This window comes from Tribolium madens, unplaced genomic scaffold (genome assembly GCF_015345945.1).
Source record: "Tribolium madens isolate multiple individuals breed KSU strain unplaced genomic scaffold, Tmad_KSU_1.1 Scaffold_91;HRSCAF=231;Tcas5.2_LG7, whole genome shotgun sequence".
Taxonomy (NCBI): domain Eukaryota; kingdom Metazoa; phylum Arthropoda; class Insecta; order Coleoptera; family Tenebrionidae; genus Tribolium; species Tribolium madens.
The window spans coordinates 16,600,361-16,621,030 of record NW_025401063.1 but is presented as its reverse complement, the minus strand read 5'-3'; the positions used below and the strand labels follow the sequence as shown (position 1 = coordinate 16,621,030).

General features: G+C 28.6%; 1 protein-coding gene across 5 annotated transcripts in view; it reads left to right on the top strand.

The window, feature by feature from the left end:
- The window catches only part of LOC123011635 (WD repeat, SAM and U-box domain-containing protein 1-like), a 46,582-nt gene that overhangs the window by 6,932 nt on the left and 18,980 nt on the right, over positions 1-20,670 (top strand). For 3 of the 5 annotated variants that reach the window (XM_044409182.1, XM_044409183.1, XM_044409179.1), the window contains exons 2-4: positions 13,679-13,794; positions 13,839-14,069; positions 14,122-14,208. In XM_044409182.1, coding sequence (XP_044265117.1) covers positions 13,685-13,794; positions 13,839-14,069; positions 14,122-14,208 — 428 coding nt within the window. In that variant the 5' untranslated portion in view covers positions 13,679-13,684. Of the gene's footprint in view, positions 1-9,628; positions 9,728-13,663; positions 13,795-13,838; positions 14,070-14,121; positions 14,209-20,670 lie in introns of those variants that run through there. The other 2 variants (XM_044409180.1, XM_044409181.1) reach the window with 2 other exon arrangements.

Genomic DNA, 20,670 nt, shown 5'->3' with positions numbered 1-20,670 from the left:
TATTAATACATAAATTTTATTGTAGTAATTTTTTATTAATTAATTCAAAAATTACTTTTATAGAAGTACATTGTTCCATTACACTTATTTATAAATTCTGTAAATTGTTCTTGTAATGGTAAACAATTTACTAAATGACTCTGTATTATAGAAAATGGCTTTTAAGTAGTTCTTTCTTTTGTTGGAATGGTCGAATGTAGACATTATTAATGAAAATCCACTTAATGACTTTTCTCTATTTCTTATTCCAATTAGTGACCTTGCTAAATATAACAAATGTTTCTAAAAATAAACAGTTAGGTACGTAATATAATGAATTCTGAAATTTTTTACCTGCTCAAGCAATCAATTAATTGCATTTTATTTATTGAAGACTATTTTGATGAGAAAGAATAAGACAAAAATTTAGGTATCTACATTATTTTATCGAACCAAAAGAAAATACATAAAACTTTTCCCTTAATAAAAATTCATGAAATTTTTAATGAGGATTCGTTTTACGAGTTGAAACGTGCGTAAATTTTTTAATCAAGACTGGCTTTTTAATTTTACAACTGAAATCTTTCAATCTACACTTAAATCGAATAAAAAGTTAAAATAAAAAGAGGGATGATTTTATACTTTGATGTTTATGCAAATACTGTAAAACAAAAGGAATAAGAAAATCATAAAAGATTCGGACGTAAACAGCAACAAGACAACTTCAGTTCACTTTTATCGAACGTGAAAATTTTGCGTTCTAATTATTATTAACATACTTTTGCATTAACAAATAACAAATTTATAGTACAATCTTAGAAACGCTGTTTATTATTTTTGCCCTCTGAAATTTCCAACAAAGGGTGTTGAATTCGAGAGTTACTTGTGCTTTAGTAAACAAAGCTTGGTGGACTTTTTACTCAAATGCTGTTAAAACTGTTTTTGTTGATGATCACCCTTTTACTGCGACTATGATTATCCTGTAAATGTATCAGTTTTATTTTTATTTACTTACCTCACAACAAAAGATTTTTAAAACTGCCATGATAAATTATTTTACAAAATAAAATTGTGGCACGACATTTAATTTTTATATCTAATAACACTACCCACCATTTTTTTTTTTTTAATGTGATCGATCTATTGACACATGTATCAGGATACATTAACATCCCTAATTACGAATTTGATAAGAAAAATTCTCCATCACGTACAGATTTTAAGTTACAAGAAAATAGTTTTCTCAAATTTTATCGTAAAAATTGTTCATTTCAAATAGAAATTAATTAAATAGACGACGAAAGAAACTAATTTATTCACTATACAAGAACAATGTTGAAAGATATACCAGGTAAATAAAAAGTATGGACCAAACGTTTTTTGCTTAAATTATTTATTTTTTGAAAAAACTAATTGATGAATATATAACTATATATAACACTATAAAAATGTGATGATTTAACAAGAATAAAATTTTTCGAAATTTTCTTTTATTTTTGAGTTCTACAAAAAAATTATTTTTTTTTAAATGGCAACCCACTATAAAATCATTTTTCTCATAAAAGCTATAGTCTAAGGATTACAATTATCTGCTTTATTTTTAATTTTTTCAAAAAAAATTTTCACATAAATTGCAATTTTGACAAAAAAAAACGCATAACTCAATAACAAAACAAAATTTCGTTCTGAAAATATAATCACATTTTTTATATTACTTTAATTTATATTAATTATTATTTTCCGGAGGCAAATGATTGAAGATAAAACCGCTTGGTTCCATACTTTATATTCACCCTGTATAAGATTCTAACATAAATTTGTTGTAGATGAGTTTTTTTCAAAATCTGACTTTTTTTTGTATGGTGTTTTAATTTCCCTTATCAGGAACCCATCATAGCTGGTTCCCATCTTCCTTGGTACCTCTTTTCCATCCTTAATATATCCTGGTGGAACCTTTCCCTTATCGAACATACTTACATATGATATCTTAAAATGCCTAACTTTAAAATCTGACGTGCTATGGAAATTTTTTCTTTATCATTTTTGAGTTTAGCACATACAGGGTGCGCCAGAGCTCGCGCCCTAAAGAAAAATGCCATATAAAGTAAAAAATGTTAAAAAAAATATCTATAAAAAGTTATGAGGGTTTAAAGTTTGCACTTTGACTCTATTTATTTCTGTTGTAAAAATAATTGTCCAAGTTTTTTTGCTATAGGCTATTAAAAGAGGAAACAAGGAAGCTGTATCCTAAATTGTAACTCTGTTCAATGTTATTTGTGGCTTTTATTGGCAAAAGTTTTGTCCCTTTACTAAATAATTGTAAAAAAAAACATATACAAATTCATCAGTATCATTAAATAGATATAAAAAATGTCAAATGTCAAAACATAAATGTCAAAATTTTTTGACAGATAGAATTTTTTAAACATTTTGTTCATGTTCCTAGTATCTTACCTTAATTGAAAATTTTCTATGGGGCGCGAGTTCTGACGCACCCTGTATAGAATTGAACAAAAAATAACTGTTTTCACAAAATACTTGTTGGCTAGTGTAATTATAAATTTTATAATTCTGAAATAAACGGCTAATTAGTTAATTAAAAACGGCAAACGACAACGACTTTATTACCACTTTGATAACTATATTTTCACTTTATTGATTGAATTGTAATCGAAGTCAAACTTTTAAATTAAATTTTATGCCATAAAGGTTTACTTAATAATATTTCCGCAATTAATTAAGTAATCCTCTTTTCAAGTTGATCGATTTTCTGAGAAGTTAAGTTCAACATACGAACTTATTTTAACCAAATGTTTGTTTAAAAGTTTGCTGTTGTATACAGTATGTTTAATTGAAATTGTGAATACATCATTATTGCCTGTTAATCATTTCTTGGCATTGAATGCACTTATTTTGGGCGTAAATTATTTTCTTAAAAATATAAATTGGAAGAAATTATTTAATCGATTAGAATGAGTAAAAAATTAATTTATTTGCGGGTTTCTTTCACTTGCGAATGATCGATTCTGTCATAATGAAAACGAGTTTATTTGTAATAAATAATGTATAAAATCTTGGTTCGGTAATAATTAGAAGCGCCCCTCCCGTCCTGGGAGGAGCAGTGCGCCCGCTTTGGGCGCACTCGGAATCAATTTAAAAGGAAAAAATTGTTAAAACAATGAAAACCGAACGTTGAGCTGCGTGAATCCGGCTTGCTATGCCCCCTCCCTTGGCGTGCCTCCCCCTCGAAGGCTCGGGCCGGTCGCTCAAACAACTGTCGTGTACTAAACCGACTCCACTATCCGCGATATTACGCTAGAAGAGCATCACATAAAATGGAAGCGGCGAAGTCGATACCGGGCGGCGGCGGCGGCGTCCCGACGCCTCACCAGGGCCGGGCCCGCAAAAAGCGCGATTAAGACGGCCGTAGACATATTACCTACGAAATTTCACCTAGATTACGAGTAAACCGCCACGAGATCAATATCTGTAACCAATCGTGAGTTACAAACAGAAGGTGGCGGCGCAATAACGAATTATTTTTCTCAATTATGCATGTATTATACACCATTCCGGACTGAAATTTACGGTACAAGGGGGCGCTGAATCGATTGCTGTTACCTGACGGGGGTGCCTACCCGATTTCGACGCTTTTACTTACGAGAATAGGTCAATGACGACGTAATCTTTATTTAATTTCATACTCAATTTGTACATTAAATTAACAGCGATTTATTTTTTAATCTGCATCTTAAAGGCCGATATTTGCATAATTATCCATATAGAAATTGCTAAATTAAATTATAGCACCGTGTCTTTAATATTATGCACATTCATTCGCTTCGGATATTTTTTTTTTGGGTATTTTTATGGAGCTGAAAACCGCCAGTGTCTTTTTGAAATGCAAATATTTAAACTAGCTTCAACTGACTATATCTACAAGAGTCGTTTGTGGAAATTCATTTTGTACTTTGCTGTGTTGGATATTATCTAATCCAATAGTAGAAATTTTGCACTTTCAAACTTGGGAATGTATTCATAAAACTTATACTTTGTTTCATTCATTACCAGTTCAAGGTTCTTGGATTAGCAGGAAAATGTTACTTAAATATAGTTTGAAAAAATGTGGTAATAATTTTAAGTATTTTAAGATAAGAAAATTTAAATTTTACAATTGCTTTTTTTCATTTTAGTCCCAGCAGGTTGGTATGTAATTTTGATGAAAGGAATGATTTTAATATTTTTTAATAAGAAAGAATAGTTACTACCAGGTGAATAAAAAGTATGAAACCAAGCCGTTTTTTTTGTAAACTAAGCACTTTACGGAAATAATAATTAGTATAGCGTAAAACGTGACCATTTATCAAGAATAACATTTTTCGAAATTTCTTTTAGTTTTCGAGTTTTGGAAAAATAGTTATTTATTCGACGAGTTTGAGTGTAAATCGGACTCTTTATTTGACCGAGTGGATTTTTAAACCACGAATGTAACGAGTCGTTTACTATCCACGAGGTGGAATAAAGCGTCCGATTTACACTCAAACGAGTGGAATACAACATTTTATTCTTCGAATTAGAGTCAACAAGGCTTAAACTTGCTTTAAATCTGTTAAAAATAATTTGACGTTTTATATTGAGAAATGCCAAACAGTTGTCAAAACTTCCTTACACGGGAGAAAAACCGTAAATTTTGACAGTGTCGAAGAATAAATAAATTTAATGGCAACCCATCATGATAATATTTTTGTTGAAGATTATGATCTAAAAATGACCTCTAATCTTTAATTAAAAAAAATATCATGGGTTGCCATTAAGAAAAAAAAATCGAAAAATCGAAAACTAAAAGAAATTTCGAAAAATGTTATTATTGACAAATGGTCACATTTTAATTGTACTTTACGCCACACTTATTGTTTTTTTCGTAAAGTGCTTAGTTTAGGAAAAAACGCTTGGTTCCATACTTTTTATTCATCACCTGGTATTATACTACTAGGAGTAAAAAGCACATTTATTTTCGGTTGAGCTCAGATATTTACAGCTGAAGCAGACAAATTGAGCGAAACACGAAAAAAGCTTTCTGCTCCGAGTAATATACAGAGTGGAATTTTTAACTGGAATAAAATTCATAATTTGAATATAATCGGTTTTTGTAAAAAATCCTGAAACAGGTCAATTTTTATTTTTCCTTGCGCATTATTTGACACACATGGTTTTTATTTATCTGCTTTCTGAAATTCACAGCCACCTATAACTTTTTTTTTGTAATGATATGACAAGTGACACCTCGTTTGAAAGGTCGTTTTGCAAGGAATACAATGTACTAATTATTTTCTGATTATTTTCAAAGCCTACGTGATAAAAAATAAAACCAATCTTATTATATGAATCTTATTTAATGCAAAAAATATTTATGTCATACCATTACATTTGAAAAAAAAGTTATAGGTGGCTGTGCATTTCTGAAAGCAGATAAACAAAAACCAAATGATGCACATGGAAAAATAAAAATCGACCTATTTCAGGATGTTTTACAAAAATCGCTTATATTCAAATTATGAATTTTATTCCAGTTAAAAATGATTGCGATTTTTTGTCTCAAGTTGGTGTCAAATTTAAAATTTTACTTTGGCAACCTTGAATTTCAAATTCAAACGTCAAACTTTTATAGGCAATTGTCATTCATTTGTGCTGATTTAGCCGTCACCTGAAGCATTCTGATATAACACATTGGAAGGATTATCAATAATTCAGTGTTGCCAATAGATTTTTTTGTCGCAAACGTTAATGGTCACCCGGTAGTGCAATAATAATGGATTTGCATTATTATACCGTAATTTAACGCCGTCTTTCTACTCCGTGAGTGCCGTACAATAATAACAATATTGTTATACGCTTGAAGAAAAAAAACAAAGTTGCTTAAATCGTAATTATGAAAACGTGTAGCTCAAATAGTAAAAATGTTTACTGGTCTGAATGTTATTTTGGTACTGTGGGTCTTTTATATTTTTGTACCATTTCCTCACTATACTTCAGTAGAAAAAAATATTGTTATTAGAAAAAAAATCATTAAACATTATTAAGAAAACGTTGCCAGTATGACCAGAGTTAATTTTGTTATGAAAATTCATTTTGGGGAAATTTTAGAGAAAAAAAACTCATGACTTTTATACCATGTGAAGAGGAAGTTTGGGAGTGTTTATTTTTTGGAAATGGGGTGTTTCTCGGGAAAAAAACACAAAATTTCATTCTTAAAACGCGATCACTCCTTTTTATGGCCCTTTAATTTTATTAATTTTTTTTATCTGAAGACAAATAATAAAAAAAACGCTTGGTATACTTTTCGTTCATCCTGTATACAGAGTGTCCCATGAATAATAATGAACCTGAAAAATTTTGATGCAACCAACATTATAGTATTCCAAAGATAACGTGGATATTAAAATATTTAGTTTTAATAAATTAAACATAGTGACCAAACAGCATTTCAACTTTAATTTATAAAATGTCAACCTTGGAGAATTTGGTGAGAATTACTTAAATGTTGCCAAAAAGACTAACAAGATTTTCATTTATGAAGCATGTTTGAAAAACGCTTCGCAGACTGCACCTTTGTATCCAGCGTGATATCCAAATAGACGTACTTCCTAAAACTGGAGTAAAGTCATTTTCACTGATAGAAATTTGTCAAAAGTAAAAATACGATTACTATGTTTAACTAATTTTGATATCCACGTTATCTATGAAATGTAATGTTAAAAAAAATTGTTACTCGTGGGGCAGCCTGTATTTAAAAAGATTTTGTCTAAGCAGTTTTGTTTGCAATTTAAGAAATCTGTAAAAATGGGTAAAAAATTAAATAGAAACAAGACTGCTCCAAAAATGAAGTGTTTTACTTGTAAATTGGACTAAAAACGTTATAAAAATGGCTCATTTTTTGAATTTTTGAATTAATTTTTTTGAAAAAATTAGAATTTACAAAATTAGGGACCAAACAGTGTTAAGATTTATCGGAATTAAACATTATTAAGAAAACGTTGCCAGTATGACCAGTTATTTTTTTTATGAAAAATCATTTTCTGGAAATTTTAGAGAAAAAAAACTAATTACTTTTATACCAGGTGAAGAGGAAATTTGGAATCAAAGTACGAGTGTTTATTTTTTGGAAAAGGGACGTTCCTCGGGAAAAAATAACACAAAATTTCTTTCTTAAAACGCGATCACTCCTTTTTATGGCACTTTAATTTTATTAAATTTTATTATCTGAATGCAAATAATAAAAAAACGTTTGGTACTATACTTTTCGTTCATCCTGTAAAATAATATTGTCTAAGCATTTTTGTTTGCATTTTAAGAAATCTGTAAAAATAGGTAAAAAATTAAATAAGTAGAAACAAGACTGCTCTAAAAATGAAGTGTTTTACTTGTAAATTGAACTAGAAAATTCGTGGTGGTTCATAGTTTATAAACTACTTACTTTTCCCAGAGTTTTCCCCTATTTAATAGAAACACCTTTTCAAATTTTTTATTTAAAAAAATCCTTGGGAAATTTCTCGAGGTTTTACAAGGTGAGTATAAATAAATGAAAAATCATTTATAATCAGGTACTTAAATCACTTAAACTAAATTTTGACCAAAACGCGCTTAAAATTTTTAAATATTTCAAAAGTGAAAATGTTGTTTTTTTCTTATAACAAGAAACAATCATAAATGCATCAATATGTAACAATCAGATTCTTAAAACGTTATAAAAATGGCTCATTTTTTGAATATTTGAATTAATTTTTTTTTTTAATTAGAATTTACAAAATTAGGGACCAAACACTGTTAAAATTTATCGGAATTAAACATTATTAAGAAAACGTTGCCAGTATGACCAGAGTTAATTTTTTTTATGAAAATTCATTTTGGGGAAATTTTAGAGAAAAAAAACTAATTACTTTTATACCAGGTGAAGAGGAAGTTTGGAATCAAACTATGAGTGTTCATTTTTTGGAAATGGGACGTTTCTCGGGAAAAAATAACACAAAATTTCATTCTTAAAACGCGATCACTCCTTTTTATGGCACTTTAATTTTATTAAATTTTATTATCTGAATGCATATAATAAAAAACGTTTGGTACTATACTTTTCGTTCACTCTGTATATTTAAAATAATATTGCTTAAGCAGTTTTGTTTGTATTTTAAGAAATCTGTAAAAATTGGTAAAAAATTAAATAAGTAGAAACAAGACTGCTCTAAAAATGAAGTTTTACTTGTAAAATTAACTAGAAAATTCGTGGTGATTCATAGTTTATAAATTATTGCCGAATGTATGAAAATGTTACTTTTCCTAGAGTTTTCCCCTATTTAATAGAAACACCACTTCAAATTTTTTATTTAAAAAAATCCTTGGGAAATCTCTCGAGGTTTTACAAGGTGAGTATAAATAAATGAAAAATCATTTATAATCAGGTACTTAAATCACTTAAACTAAATTTTGACCAAAACGCGTTTAAAATTTTTAAATATTTTAAAAGTGAAAATGTTGTTTTTTTCTTATAACAAGAAACAACCATAAATGCATCAACATGTAACAATCAGATTTTTAAAATGTTATAAAAATTGCTCATTTTTTGAATTAATTTTTTTGAAAAATTATGGACCAAACACTGTTAAGATTTACCTGAATTTTTAAAACAAAATCTCTTCTATTTTTTTCTATCTGAAAAATTTCCAGTTGTCATGTATGTGTGTGGCATTTGTTCATTGATCCCTTGAACTAAAGAATTAATGCACGGTTTTTACTGGCCAGTTCAAAATTAATTCACAACCAATTACCTTTAAGTCGTGGATATTTTTAGAAATTGTACAATTTTACGGTAATTACAACTAAGTACACATCTCCTTTATTATTAGAACCACACACGCAACGTTATCGGTTCTATTTATGGCAATTATGGACTGAACATTGACAGTTTACAAGAAATGATTTGCTGTTAACTAATGATAAAGAAGTTAATAGGATGCAAACACAGGTGTTGTTATTCCACTACAACTAATGGCTAATAGGAATTTATAGTTTTATTACCCGACTATATTATCGAAATCATTTTTCAAAGTTATACACCGAGACATTAAATTTTCCTTTAGTAAATAAGATGAAACATTCCTAAAGTGTGAGTAATTTCGATACCATTTTATATCAGCTCATGTTTGCATTTTCATCTGCGCGAACAAAGCACTAAAAGCACAGGAATAGTGGCAGAATTTCTTTTCTTCGTTTACGACCACCAAACCGTTCAAGCTATTGATTTAATTCTTGCTGCAATGGAATCTAGAGCAAATTTCTGTGCAAATCCATGTGATGCTGTGATTCTCGACACGCCTAAACCTCGGTTTACGACACCGCAACAATAAATCCGATTGTTTCATATTTTTTAATTTGTGTTTCTTCTTGAAATAAGACGTTCATATCGTCGGTGATTGTTGTCACCAAGATTGTCACATTTTAAATTAATAAACCACGTCAACCTTATTGTTGGGATCAATAATGGAAGTAATGTTTGATTCAAGCGCGATACATTTAGCGTCCTAGTAGATAATTCATGCCAGGTTGTGGGACAAAATTAATTTTCATAGTTGTCATAGCGATCTAATGTCTGCTTTGTACGAAGTTAGTTTCACGGTTCACGTGTTGCAGGTTTTCAGTTTTGCTTTGGTTTTGATCTGATGTGATTTTTTTCGTTCGATTTTTAGTGGAACGAATAGTAAGTAACAATCAATTACAATACATGGTGTCAAGGATGTAATTTTTTTCCTATGATCACTCTCTTAAAGTCAATCATTGCTAACAAAGTTAATCTTTTAAAAAACTCTAATGAAAAATGAAGTTTATGTAATATGAAAATAACTGTTCTTTCCAGTCATTTTAAAATTTAATTTTGATTGCTACTTCACTACTTGTGTTAATGCACACTCGGCATGCTCGAATGAAAAATTAAGTCTTTCAAATCTGAAGTTTTTACTCTCGTTATAATTAATTCAATAAATCGACCATATTTTATTTGTCCTCGAATTGTATAATTTAATACTATACGTAGGCATATATTTTTTTCACTGAAAACTGTAAACTATCGGACAATATTCATCCTACTTTAAAATAATAAATTAGCCAACATTTTCGTCCGCAATAAAACTTACTTAATTCAAATCCGTTTTGATAACAAGCACCTGTTGAATGCGCCATTAATGTTGCTGAAATTAAGTATACTATATTCAGTTAAACTTTAGTTTAAAATGAGTTTAAAGTCCTGTTTGTTTAAAGTTTTTTGTGATGAATACAGTTTCTGTGTTTAAATGGTTTCAAGAGAATTATCTAATGGAAAATTGCGGGAAATTAAAAGGACTCAGAGTTGATGCATAAAAAACCCAAAAAAAGATAACTAATAAAAGTTTATTCTATAAAAATTCTGATGACTGAACAAGATAAATAAGTAAAGAATGCAGTTTGTTGTAAATTTTAAAAATAGACATAAAATAAACACGAAGTGTTTCCTTGGAGACCGATAAACTTATTCCTTAGGGCTGTGCAGTAATTAGGTTTGTTACTTTTGTTTTCTTCTCTACTTTATTTTAAATTAGTAAATCTGTTCTTACAATCTTCAACTTCGGAAAATGTAAAACTGATTTAAATCAATTAATGTAGAGACAGAAAATACCCCACTTGGCAATTTTCATATCTTCTGTTTCTTTTTCAATGTTGCCAACTTGATTTCAAAATCACAAGTTACAACTAGAACTCATGGTTTTTATTTCATATTATTGTACCGTACAATCAAAAAAATAATAATAAATTAGAGTAGGCGGTGGTTAAAGTCTTTCAGATGGCAATCCTGATTTTTGACATCAAATGTCAGCGACAAGTTTGCGTTTTATTCATTTTAAGTGAAATAATGTTCACTTTAGAGCAGAAAATTTTTATTGTTGCAAGTTATTACAAAAATTACAAAGACGTAAAAATGTTGAATGGTCCTTTTCACTTTCAGTTTGTGTGGAAAATTTCCATCCCAGATTCCCAGCCAATGTGTTGCGAACTGAAAACTATTTTTTAATCGCACAGTATTTGTTAATACACTTTACAAAAATATTGTCATTACCTCTCAGTAAACAAAGTATAAACAAAGCAATAAACATACATTTTTTGCAACGTATTTTCTGAATAAATACACCAGAAAGAGTACATTAGTAGAAAATCTTCTAGCAGAATGATTCTGAAAGTTTTTAAAACTAAATACAAATTTTGATACAATTTTTCGATTGTAAGCAACTTTGAGATTTTCTAATAATTTTTTAATAATTTTCAGTCTTTGTTTATAAGCATATCAATAAATGTAAAAATAGTTTTTTATTTGTTCTCATCAGTTGATAGTTTCTACACAGACAGACAGAAACAGTAAAATTAGCAGAAAACTCTGTACCTGAAGAATTTGAAAAATTTTTAAAAAGTAGATCTAAGATGGAAGATTCATTTTTTTTATAAATAAATGGAAGTTATTTTGGCTTTTGACTCAAAAAAAAAACGAGAAAATTAGGTCTGAATTTTAGTTTTTTCAATCTATTCAGCGATTGTGTGTTATACAGGGTGTGTCAAAACTCGCGCCCAAGAGAAAAATTCAAGTAAGGTAATATTTTTTTACGTTTGACATTTTTTATGTCTATTTAATGATATTGATGATCTTGTATACCAGAACTCGCCCCCAGAGAAAAATGCCATATAAGGTAAGATATCAGGAACATGGAAAAAATGTTTAAAAAAATTATCTATAAAAATTTCAAAGTTATAGCGTTTTAATTTTGCACTTTGGCTCTATTTATTTCTGTTGGAAAAATAACTTTCCAAGTTTTTTTGCTACAGATTATTAGAAGAGGAAACAAGGAAGCTGTATCGTAAATTGTAACTCTGTTCAATGTTAGTTGTGGCTTTTATTGTCAATTTTTTTTTACCTTTATTAAATAATTGTAAAAAAACATACATACACAAGATCATCAGTATCATTAAATAATTTATTTCATGTTCCTGGTATCTTATCTTCCTTGAAATTTTTCGCTGGGGCGCGAGTTTTGGTGCACCCTGTATAAACAAAGCAATAAACATAAAACGTTTTTGCAACGTATTTTCTGAATAAAGACACCAGAAAGAGTAAATTAGCAGAAAATCTTCTACCAGAATGATTTTGAAAGGTTTTAAAACTAACTTTGAGGTTTTTTAATAATTTTTTTTGCAAAATTCGAAATTTTAAAATATTTTGACACAATATTTTCACTGTCTTTGTTTAGAAGCACATCAATAATTGTAAAAATAGTTTCTTATTTGTTCTCATCAGTTGGCATTTTCTACACAAAGACAGTGAGAAAGAGTAAAATTAGCAGAAGGATTCAGAATTTTTTTTAAAGTAGGTCCAAACGATTTTTCTTGATTACGATTGTGAGTTTGATTTTTATCGATGAAGATCCATTTTTTTTATAAATAAATGGTAGATTTTGGCTTTTGACTCAAAAAAAAAACGAGACAATTTGGTCTGAATTTCAATCTATTCAGCGGTTGTATGTTATACAGGGTGCGCCACCCAGAGAAAAATATCAAGTAAGATTAGATACCAGGAACATGAAAAAAATGTTCTATCTGTCAAAAAATTTTGACATTTATTATTTATTTTATTTTAATGATACTGATGATATTGAATATGTTTTTTTTTTATAATTATTTAGTAAAAATACTAAAATTTTGCCAATAAAAGCCACAAATAAATAGAGTTGCAATTGAGGATACAGCTTCCTTTTTTCCTCTTCTAATAGTGTGTATCAAAAAAACTTGGAAAATTATTTTTCCAACTGAAATAAATAGAGTCAAAGTGCAAAATCTAAACTGTCGAATTCGTTTAGGTGTATAAAGATTATCATCTGTACCAAATTTTGTAATTTTATCTTAAATGGTTTCTGAAATAATAGCAAAAACATATTAGCCCCCTTCCAGGGGGTGTAGCTCCCTTACCAAGCATTTTTTGATACATGTTTATAGGAAACTTTTGTCTTAGAATTGAATATTCTATCATCTGTTTAAATTTGTAACAATAAAAACGGAACATCCTGTAGATAGAATTTTTTTAACATTTTTTCCATGTTCCCGGTATCTTACTTTACATGACATTTTTCTCCGGAGCGCGAGTTCTGGCGCACCCTGTATAAAGACTCATTTTAATACCGTGCTTTTTAAGAAAAAAAACCGTTGATTCACGAAAACTTTTCAAGTACCTCATAAAAAAGTATGTTTTTTTTTATCTGTAAAGTACCCAAAATGATCGATTTTTCTGGTAATAATTAATAAAGAAACGAATTTGACGACAGTAAATGATAATATTATGATAATAGCTTAGTTTAATGATTTGGAAACATAGGAATTCTCCTCATGTCCACGTTTTGCCGACAAATTATAATTTTCTGCATAAATAATTCAGGAATCATGTCTAAGGTAATATCTATAATATAACAATGATCATCTTGAACGTACTTTTCACCTTGTGAATAATAAATTTCATCGAACACGTGCAATAATGTATTTTTTTTCTTTTACCTCACACCGAAATCAATACCGACCTTCCCGCCGTCAACAACGCAATAATTCCACTTCATAACAATAAACATAGTCGATCTTGTTGCAGGCGAAAATGTCAATCACCGGAAATGAAATAAAAATTATTCAAAGCTTAAGTGGGCACCGAAGTGACGTAACCTCTTGTGACTTTGCTTCCGATTATACACTAGTGACCGGATCCAGGTATTAATTCATTATTTTGAACCCCAATTAATAATTTTATTTAGCGATAAAACCATTCGATTATGGGAATGGGTGCGAGGTTCCGGGTACGTCGAGCGGTCGTATTCGCCCCTCCGAGGCCACAAGTACCAAGTCACTTGTGTGAGGATCTCCCCACAGGGGGCTATGCTGGCCAGTGCGTCGGTTGATGGTACTGCCATTTTATGGAACCTGCATTCGGGGATTAAAATATACACTATGGTGCAAGTGAATGGAGATGCGATTCGAGTCTGCAGGTGAAGATACGGATTTACGCTAAATTGAGTTCTTTTAATATTTCATGTATAGATTTGCGCCTGACAGTTCTATTCTGGTCACAGCGGGAGATAATGGGGCTGTATGCGTCTGGGATTTGGTTCATAGGAGTTTGATAAGGTAATTTAATAAACTTTTGCCCGGCGCATCCACCAAATTTTACTCTGCTTTTATCGAGTGACAATGAACGGTTTTAACAAATGATGATTAATATTTTATGAGAAAATTGGGGAGACTTGACCCTGGAATGGAGTAATTCCATGCCAAAACGATCAGTTTTAAAACTCATTGTTTCTGATTTTCGTAATTATGTTATAGAACGTGTAAAAATAAGTAACACGTATTTCACCGTTTTTTTAGTTTTTCAATGTATGTTGAAAAAATAGGGATGTACAGGGTGCTGCATTTTGCATGTCCGAATAGGGAATCTCCGAAACTAAGAGGTTTAGCCAAAAACGAGTAATACATTCTGAGGCTCATTTTTTGAGAAAATAATATTGGTTAAAACCGCATCCCGCTATTGTCTTTTGTTTTCGACTTATAGACAAAAATTGACATTTTAGCGAAATCTAAAAAAATTCATATCTTCGTTATTATAGAAGACACAGATTTGAAATAAAGACATTATACAGGCACTTTTTTACGTAGAATTTAATAATGTAGTTATCAATTTTTTTCAGTTGTTTGTTTAGCCGTAATAAAATAAACTTGTATTTTTTTAAATGGGAATCATAGATGGTTGTGTCATTTTTAAAAAGCTTGTTTTTTCTTATCTAAAAAATATATATTTGTAACAAATTATTATAATACATTTTTAGTAAAAAATTATCTTTGATTTTTGTTCGCAGTTGGCCATGAAAAAATGTTGCATCTTTAACCAAAAGGATTTAAACTATATTATATTCAACCAGTGTCACTAATGAAAGAGTTTCTAAGTACTAAGTAATGGAAAAGATGCAAAATAAATTGTAAATCAACTTATTGGCGACTAATAACATTTCTTTGTTTTTAAACAAGCTAACCATTGCAACTTCTAGTGATACATAGAGTGTTGTAAAAAAAAGACGCTTTAATTCTTCAATAAAATATATTTTATATGACACAAAAATGACGATATGGCTATTCAAATACCCAAATTCCGTCTATGTGAAACGTTATCCTACCTCCATTATATCACCAAAAAATGTTTTTTCTAATTGTGTTGACTGTTGACACATTTGTTTTTCCTATTTTTGAATTTTTTAAAAATATGTAATAATTTTGTTCTGAGGCTCTCGGATATTTGTTTAATGCTTCTACCGTATCGTATTTTTTAAATCTTTATAATTTTATCTATTTTTTCATCTATTTTACAGTTCACAAAACTCTTATTGATTATTATTTACACATTTGGAGTGAAATAGTTTTTCCATGGCCAACTATTATCACACAAAGTATGTATTTCACTTTTTAAGTATAGTTATAAAAAAATATTTTGTTACAAATATATATTTTTTAGATCAGAAAAAAATAAGCTTTTCAAAATTGCCATAGCCGCCTATGATTTCCATTTAAAGAAATACAAATTTATCTTATTACGGCTAAACTAATAACTGAAAAAAATTGTTAACTACATTATTAAATTCCTCGTAAAAAAGTGTCTGTATAATGTCTTTATTTCAAATCCGTATCTTCTATAATAACGAAGATATAATTTTTTTTAGATTTCGCCAAAATGTCAACTTTCGTCTGTAAGTCGAAAACAAAAGACGATAGCGGGATGCGGTTTTGACCAATATTATTTTCTCAAAAAATGAGCCCAGAATGTATCACTCGTTTTTGGCTAAACCTCTTAGTTTCGGAGATTCCCTATTCGGACATCCAAAATGCAGCACCCTGTACAAAATTAAGTATCTCGGAGCAAAAAGAATTTTTATCTAAAGAACAAATCAACATATTGAAACGATTTTTTTTAAATAATATATATTAAATAGGTACATTACGGACGTGATGATACATGTATTCTAATAACAAATAATTTAGAAATATATTGTTTAAACAAAAAATAAACAATTACGCAGGTTTTTAAAATTCTCAAAAAAATTATGTAAAAACTCTCACATTTTTACTATGTCTTTACATAAGTTTCAAGACGGACGTTTTGAAAATGGCTGAAAAACTTTTTTTTGAGAGCGCTGCATAGTGCATGATCCCCTAAGATCGCCTGAAAGTAGCGTTTCCTTGGAAATTAAATAGAAAAATTACCAATTACCGTCACTAATAAACTGTTCTAAAGAAAACACATAATTTTCAATAATTTATTAACATTTATTTTTCAAAAAGTATCAATAATAAAAAACAAATTCTTCGGTTGAGTAACACAAATATTTCACATATTATGTTTGGCTATGAAGGGGGTGTCAAAATTCCCGGACCAACGTGGTGACATGGTAAGATACCAGGAACATGAAAAAAATGTTAAGAAAGACTGTCAAAAAATTTTTATATTTATTTTTTGAAAATTGACATTTTTTATGTCTATTTAATGATATTGATGATCTTGTACATATATGTTTTTTTTATAACTACCTAATAAAGGTAAAAAAAAATTGCCCATAAAAGCCACAAATAACATTATACAGAGTTACAATTTAGGGTACAGCTTCCTTGTTTCCTCTTCCAATAGCTTGTAGCAAAAAAAACAACAGAAAAAAATAGAGTCAAAGTGCAAAATTTAAACTCTCATAACTTCGAAACTTTTATAAATAGATTTTTTTTACATTTTTCCATGCTCCTGGTATTTTACCTTACGTTAGAGTTTATAGAAACCAAGAAGGATATCGATAGGCGGAGCCAATGCGTATTCGGTGTAGTGGGGAAACTTGAGCAGTGGCGTAACACAGAACCATTCTGTGATAAAAAGGGAATTGTAGAGTTGCATTTTTTTTTGTATATTCATTGACTGAGATATTAAATATAAAAAATTCATACGATGCTCCACGATTATTTCAAATATACGGTGATATTAATTTCTGTATAAATAAAATACGAACAAACAGTACGTTTATTAAAAATGTAAACATATTAAAAAACAATGTTTGTATCATATTTAATTTTAATTAATTTTTTAAAGTTAACATTTATAAGATGCCCCTATTAATAAGTAGGTATATTAAACATTTTTTAGTTTTCATACCTAGTCAATAAGATGTAAGAAGATGAACCCTCAAATTTTTACAAAAATTGTTGTTATGGGTTTAAATCAGAATTACAGGCGATTAATTTTTTATATAACTGATGGGCCTAGTAATTTCACTTTATACTCTTAAGTCAAAATGGAATTTTTTACCATAAAACTAATAAAATATATTTACTATTCTTATAGTTAATGTTTATGCAGTGGTAGGTATACCTATATTTTGATAACTATTTTAAAATTAAAATTTACTACAATATAATGTATTATGTAATAAAAAGTTAGGTACGTCTGCAGCTCAACTTGCACACTGCAAAAGGATTAAAGACTTGTGGTTTGGAAATGGATTTTATTTTGATAATAATTTGGACCTTGTTGAACAATTTCTAATAACTTTCTCAAATGGTTACTGAGTATTGCAATTTATAAAAGAACAAATGCCTTAAAAATGTTATTTATTAATAAAGTAATAAAATATGTTCATTACAGTATATGTATTATTTGTTTTCTTCAAATAAATAAGTGCGAATACACGCCACTGCTCTCAGTTGATTTCAGAACTCCCCTATATTTACGAATGGAGTCGTCTGCGACGAGTTTTCGTCTCTGCGCATCCCTTCCATCGATATCCTTCTTGGTTTCTATGAACTCTACGTTACGTTGGGCCGGCACTTTTGACACACCTTGTATAATGTAATCGACAAGTTGAAAGACTTTACGATTTTTTAAATAATCGTTTTAGTCGAGCCAAGCTTATAAAAGGTACGCGAAATCTACATACTTTTATTTTAATATCAGAAAATAGAATAAAAAAAAAATATAGAGAGTACTCTTCCTCAACCGAGGAGTTTGTATTTATTATTGATATTTTTTGAAAAATAAATGTTAATAAGTTATTGGAAATTATGTGTTTTCTATACAACAGTTTATTAGTGGCGGTAATTGGTAATTTTTCTATTTAATTTCTAAGGAAACGCTACTTTCAGACGATCTTAGGGGATCATGCACTATGCAGCGCTCTCAAATATTTTTTTTCAGCCATTTTTAAAACGTCCGTCTTGAAACTTATGTAAAGACATGGTAAAAATATGAAAGTTTTTACATAAATTTTTTGAGAATTTTAAAAACCTGGTAATTGTTTATTTTTTCGTTTAAACAATATATTTTTAAATTATTTGTTAATAACAAATTTTTAGAATACATGTATTACCACGCCCGTAGTGTACCTATTTATATCTATTATTAAAAAAAAATCGTTTCAATATGTTGATTTGCTCTTTAAATAAAAATTCTTTTTGTTACGAGGTACTTAATTTTGTACATCCCTGTTTTTTCAACATACATTGAAAAAATAAAAAAAACGGTGGAATACGTGTCACTTATTTTTACACGTTCTATAACATATCTCAAATTTACAAAAATCAGAAACAATGAGTTTTAAAAGTGATCGTTTTGGTCAATGTGGAATAACATTCTAAATCAGATTTTTTGCTTTCAATAGACAGAATAAGACAAATATTTGTTCATTTCCTTATAGCTAATTAATTAGCATAACGCATTTTAGTTTGTTTGCTTCAGTATTTACGTGCGATTTTGTTTGATTTCACCCAATTTCATTAATTAAGTTTTAATGAATCGTTTATTTACATTAATCGAAACTTGATTTTCGAGGTGTTTGATTTTTATTCGATTTAGAATCTGCCTTAATTGCAATTAAGTTAATTTGCCATATTTGTTTGTATAAAAGCTAAATTATCATAAAACTATCAATAATTTTAATAAATGACTGAAGAAATTTTATTTTATTTCTACATGTCAAAGTAAGACTGATTTGAAATGGGTAAGTAAACAAAACGCTAATGCATTTTTCAATATTCTCTGTGCAATTATTTTACCATTAAATTTGCCTTGTATATGATTTAGATTTGATATCAAAATAGGTTACTTTTTCAATTTTGTTATTAACGAGCTTTGTAACTTAGAAGTTTAAAAAGTAATAAAAAGCAAAGTAATTTCTATATCACATGCTTAAAATAGTATATTAAGCATCAAGAATGGTAAAAACATCCAAGACAATTGTTGTTATTATTATCCGAAATCGATAAGTCTTTAACGTTCGTTATGTTTATTCCTTTTTTGCGCTAGTGGTTTTTGTTATTTTTTTAAATAAAATATCTAAAATGGAAAATGGATTTTTATTTTATTTTTTCTTATTAAGAGAAAGTTTCACTATTTTTCAAATTGTGTAAATGAAACATTTATATTTACCTTTCTATTTATGTTTAGACAGTGCCTTCATAAAATGATCAAGAACCACGAAACCCTTGACACTAATATTTTATAGATACTTTACATTCGTTGTGTAGTTATTCTGGTCACGTCGTGGCTCTTGATCTTTATGAAGATATGAACAAATAGACCACCTTATGTTTTAAAAGCAAAAAAAATATAATTTAATAATTTATGCTTTTATTTGTGTAAAATTTACAGGGCAAAAATTAAGTAAAACAATAATAATTAATACACGTAATAATAAAACCAAGAATCAAAATCGTTAATAAAAGTTTATTTTCGGAAAAAGCAATACAAAAATTTTGACAGATTGTGGCAACTAAAGAGTTTGACATTTTTCATATACCTTTTCTGTTATGAGAAGTATTTTTGTTTAATTCTAAATTGCCGGAATTCAAAATAGACAAATTTTTATAAGAAAAATTAATAACGTCCAACACAGATTGTTCGGGAATTTGATATAATTTTTGTTCAATTTATTATTTGTCTTTATTAACATAAAATATAATAAAATACTACATTTTTCACTATTAGGTACAAGATTTATACAGGGTGTCTCAGCGAATTGAAAAAGTCCATTTTAAAACAATGTTTTTATTACACAGAAACTAAGACAACTAGAACAATTTTTTTCTTACTTCTGGAAAGAAGAACATACAGAATTTAAAGCTGCAGCAATTTTTTAGTGTTTTGCATTTGTAAAGATTAATAAATTAACAAGTTTGTTAAAAGTTAAATAACTTAAAAAATTTTGATGGAACACCCTATTTTTTATTTTTGCATTTAATAAATTGATAAATTGTCTATCAAAAAAAGTAAACTTTTAATGTCTAGAATTGATAAATGAAAAGATATTTAATTTTAAATGTTAATTGTAGCAACAATGCCTATCAATATCTGAGCATTGTTGATACTATGGCAACCATCGTAATTCCACCATGGATCACAAAGTCGTTATAAATACTGAAATTCGAATTATTTTATTGTAAAAATAAAGAATAATGGATTCAGTTTAACACAAATGTGATTATTAAGTGATATTTCTTCCATTTCTTGTGCAACTGTGCACTTTTTGGCTATTGAAACAATAGTAATTATTTTTTTTAATGTTTAAC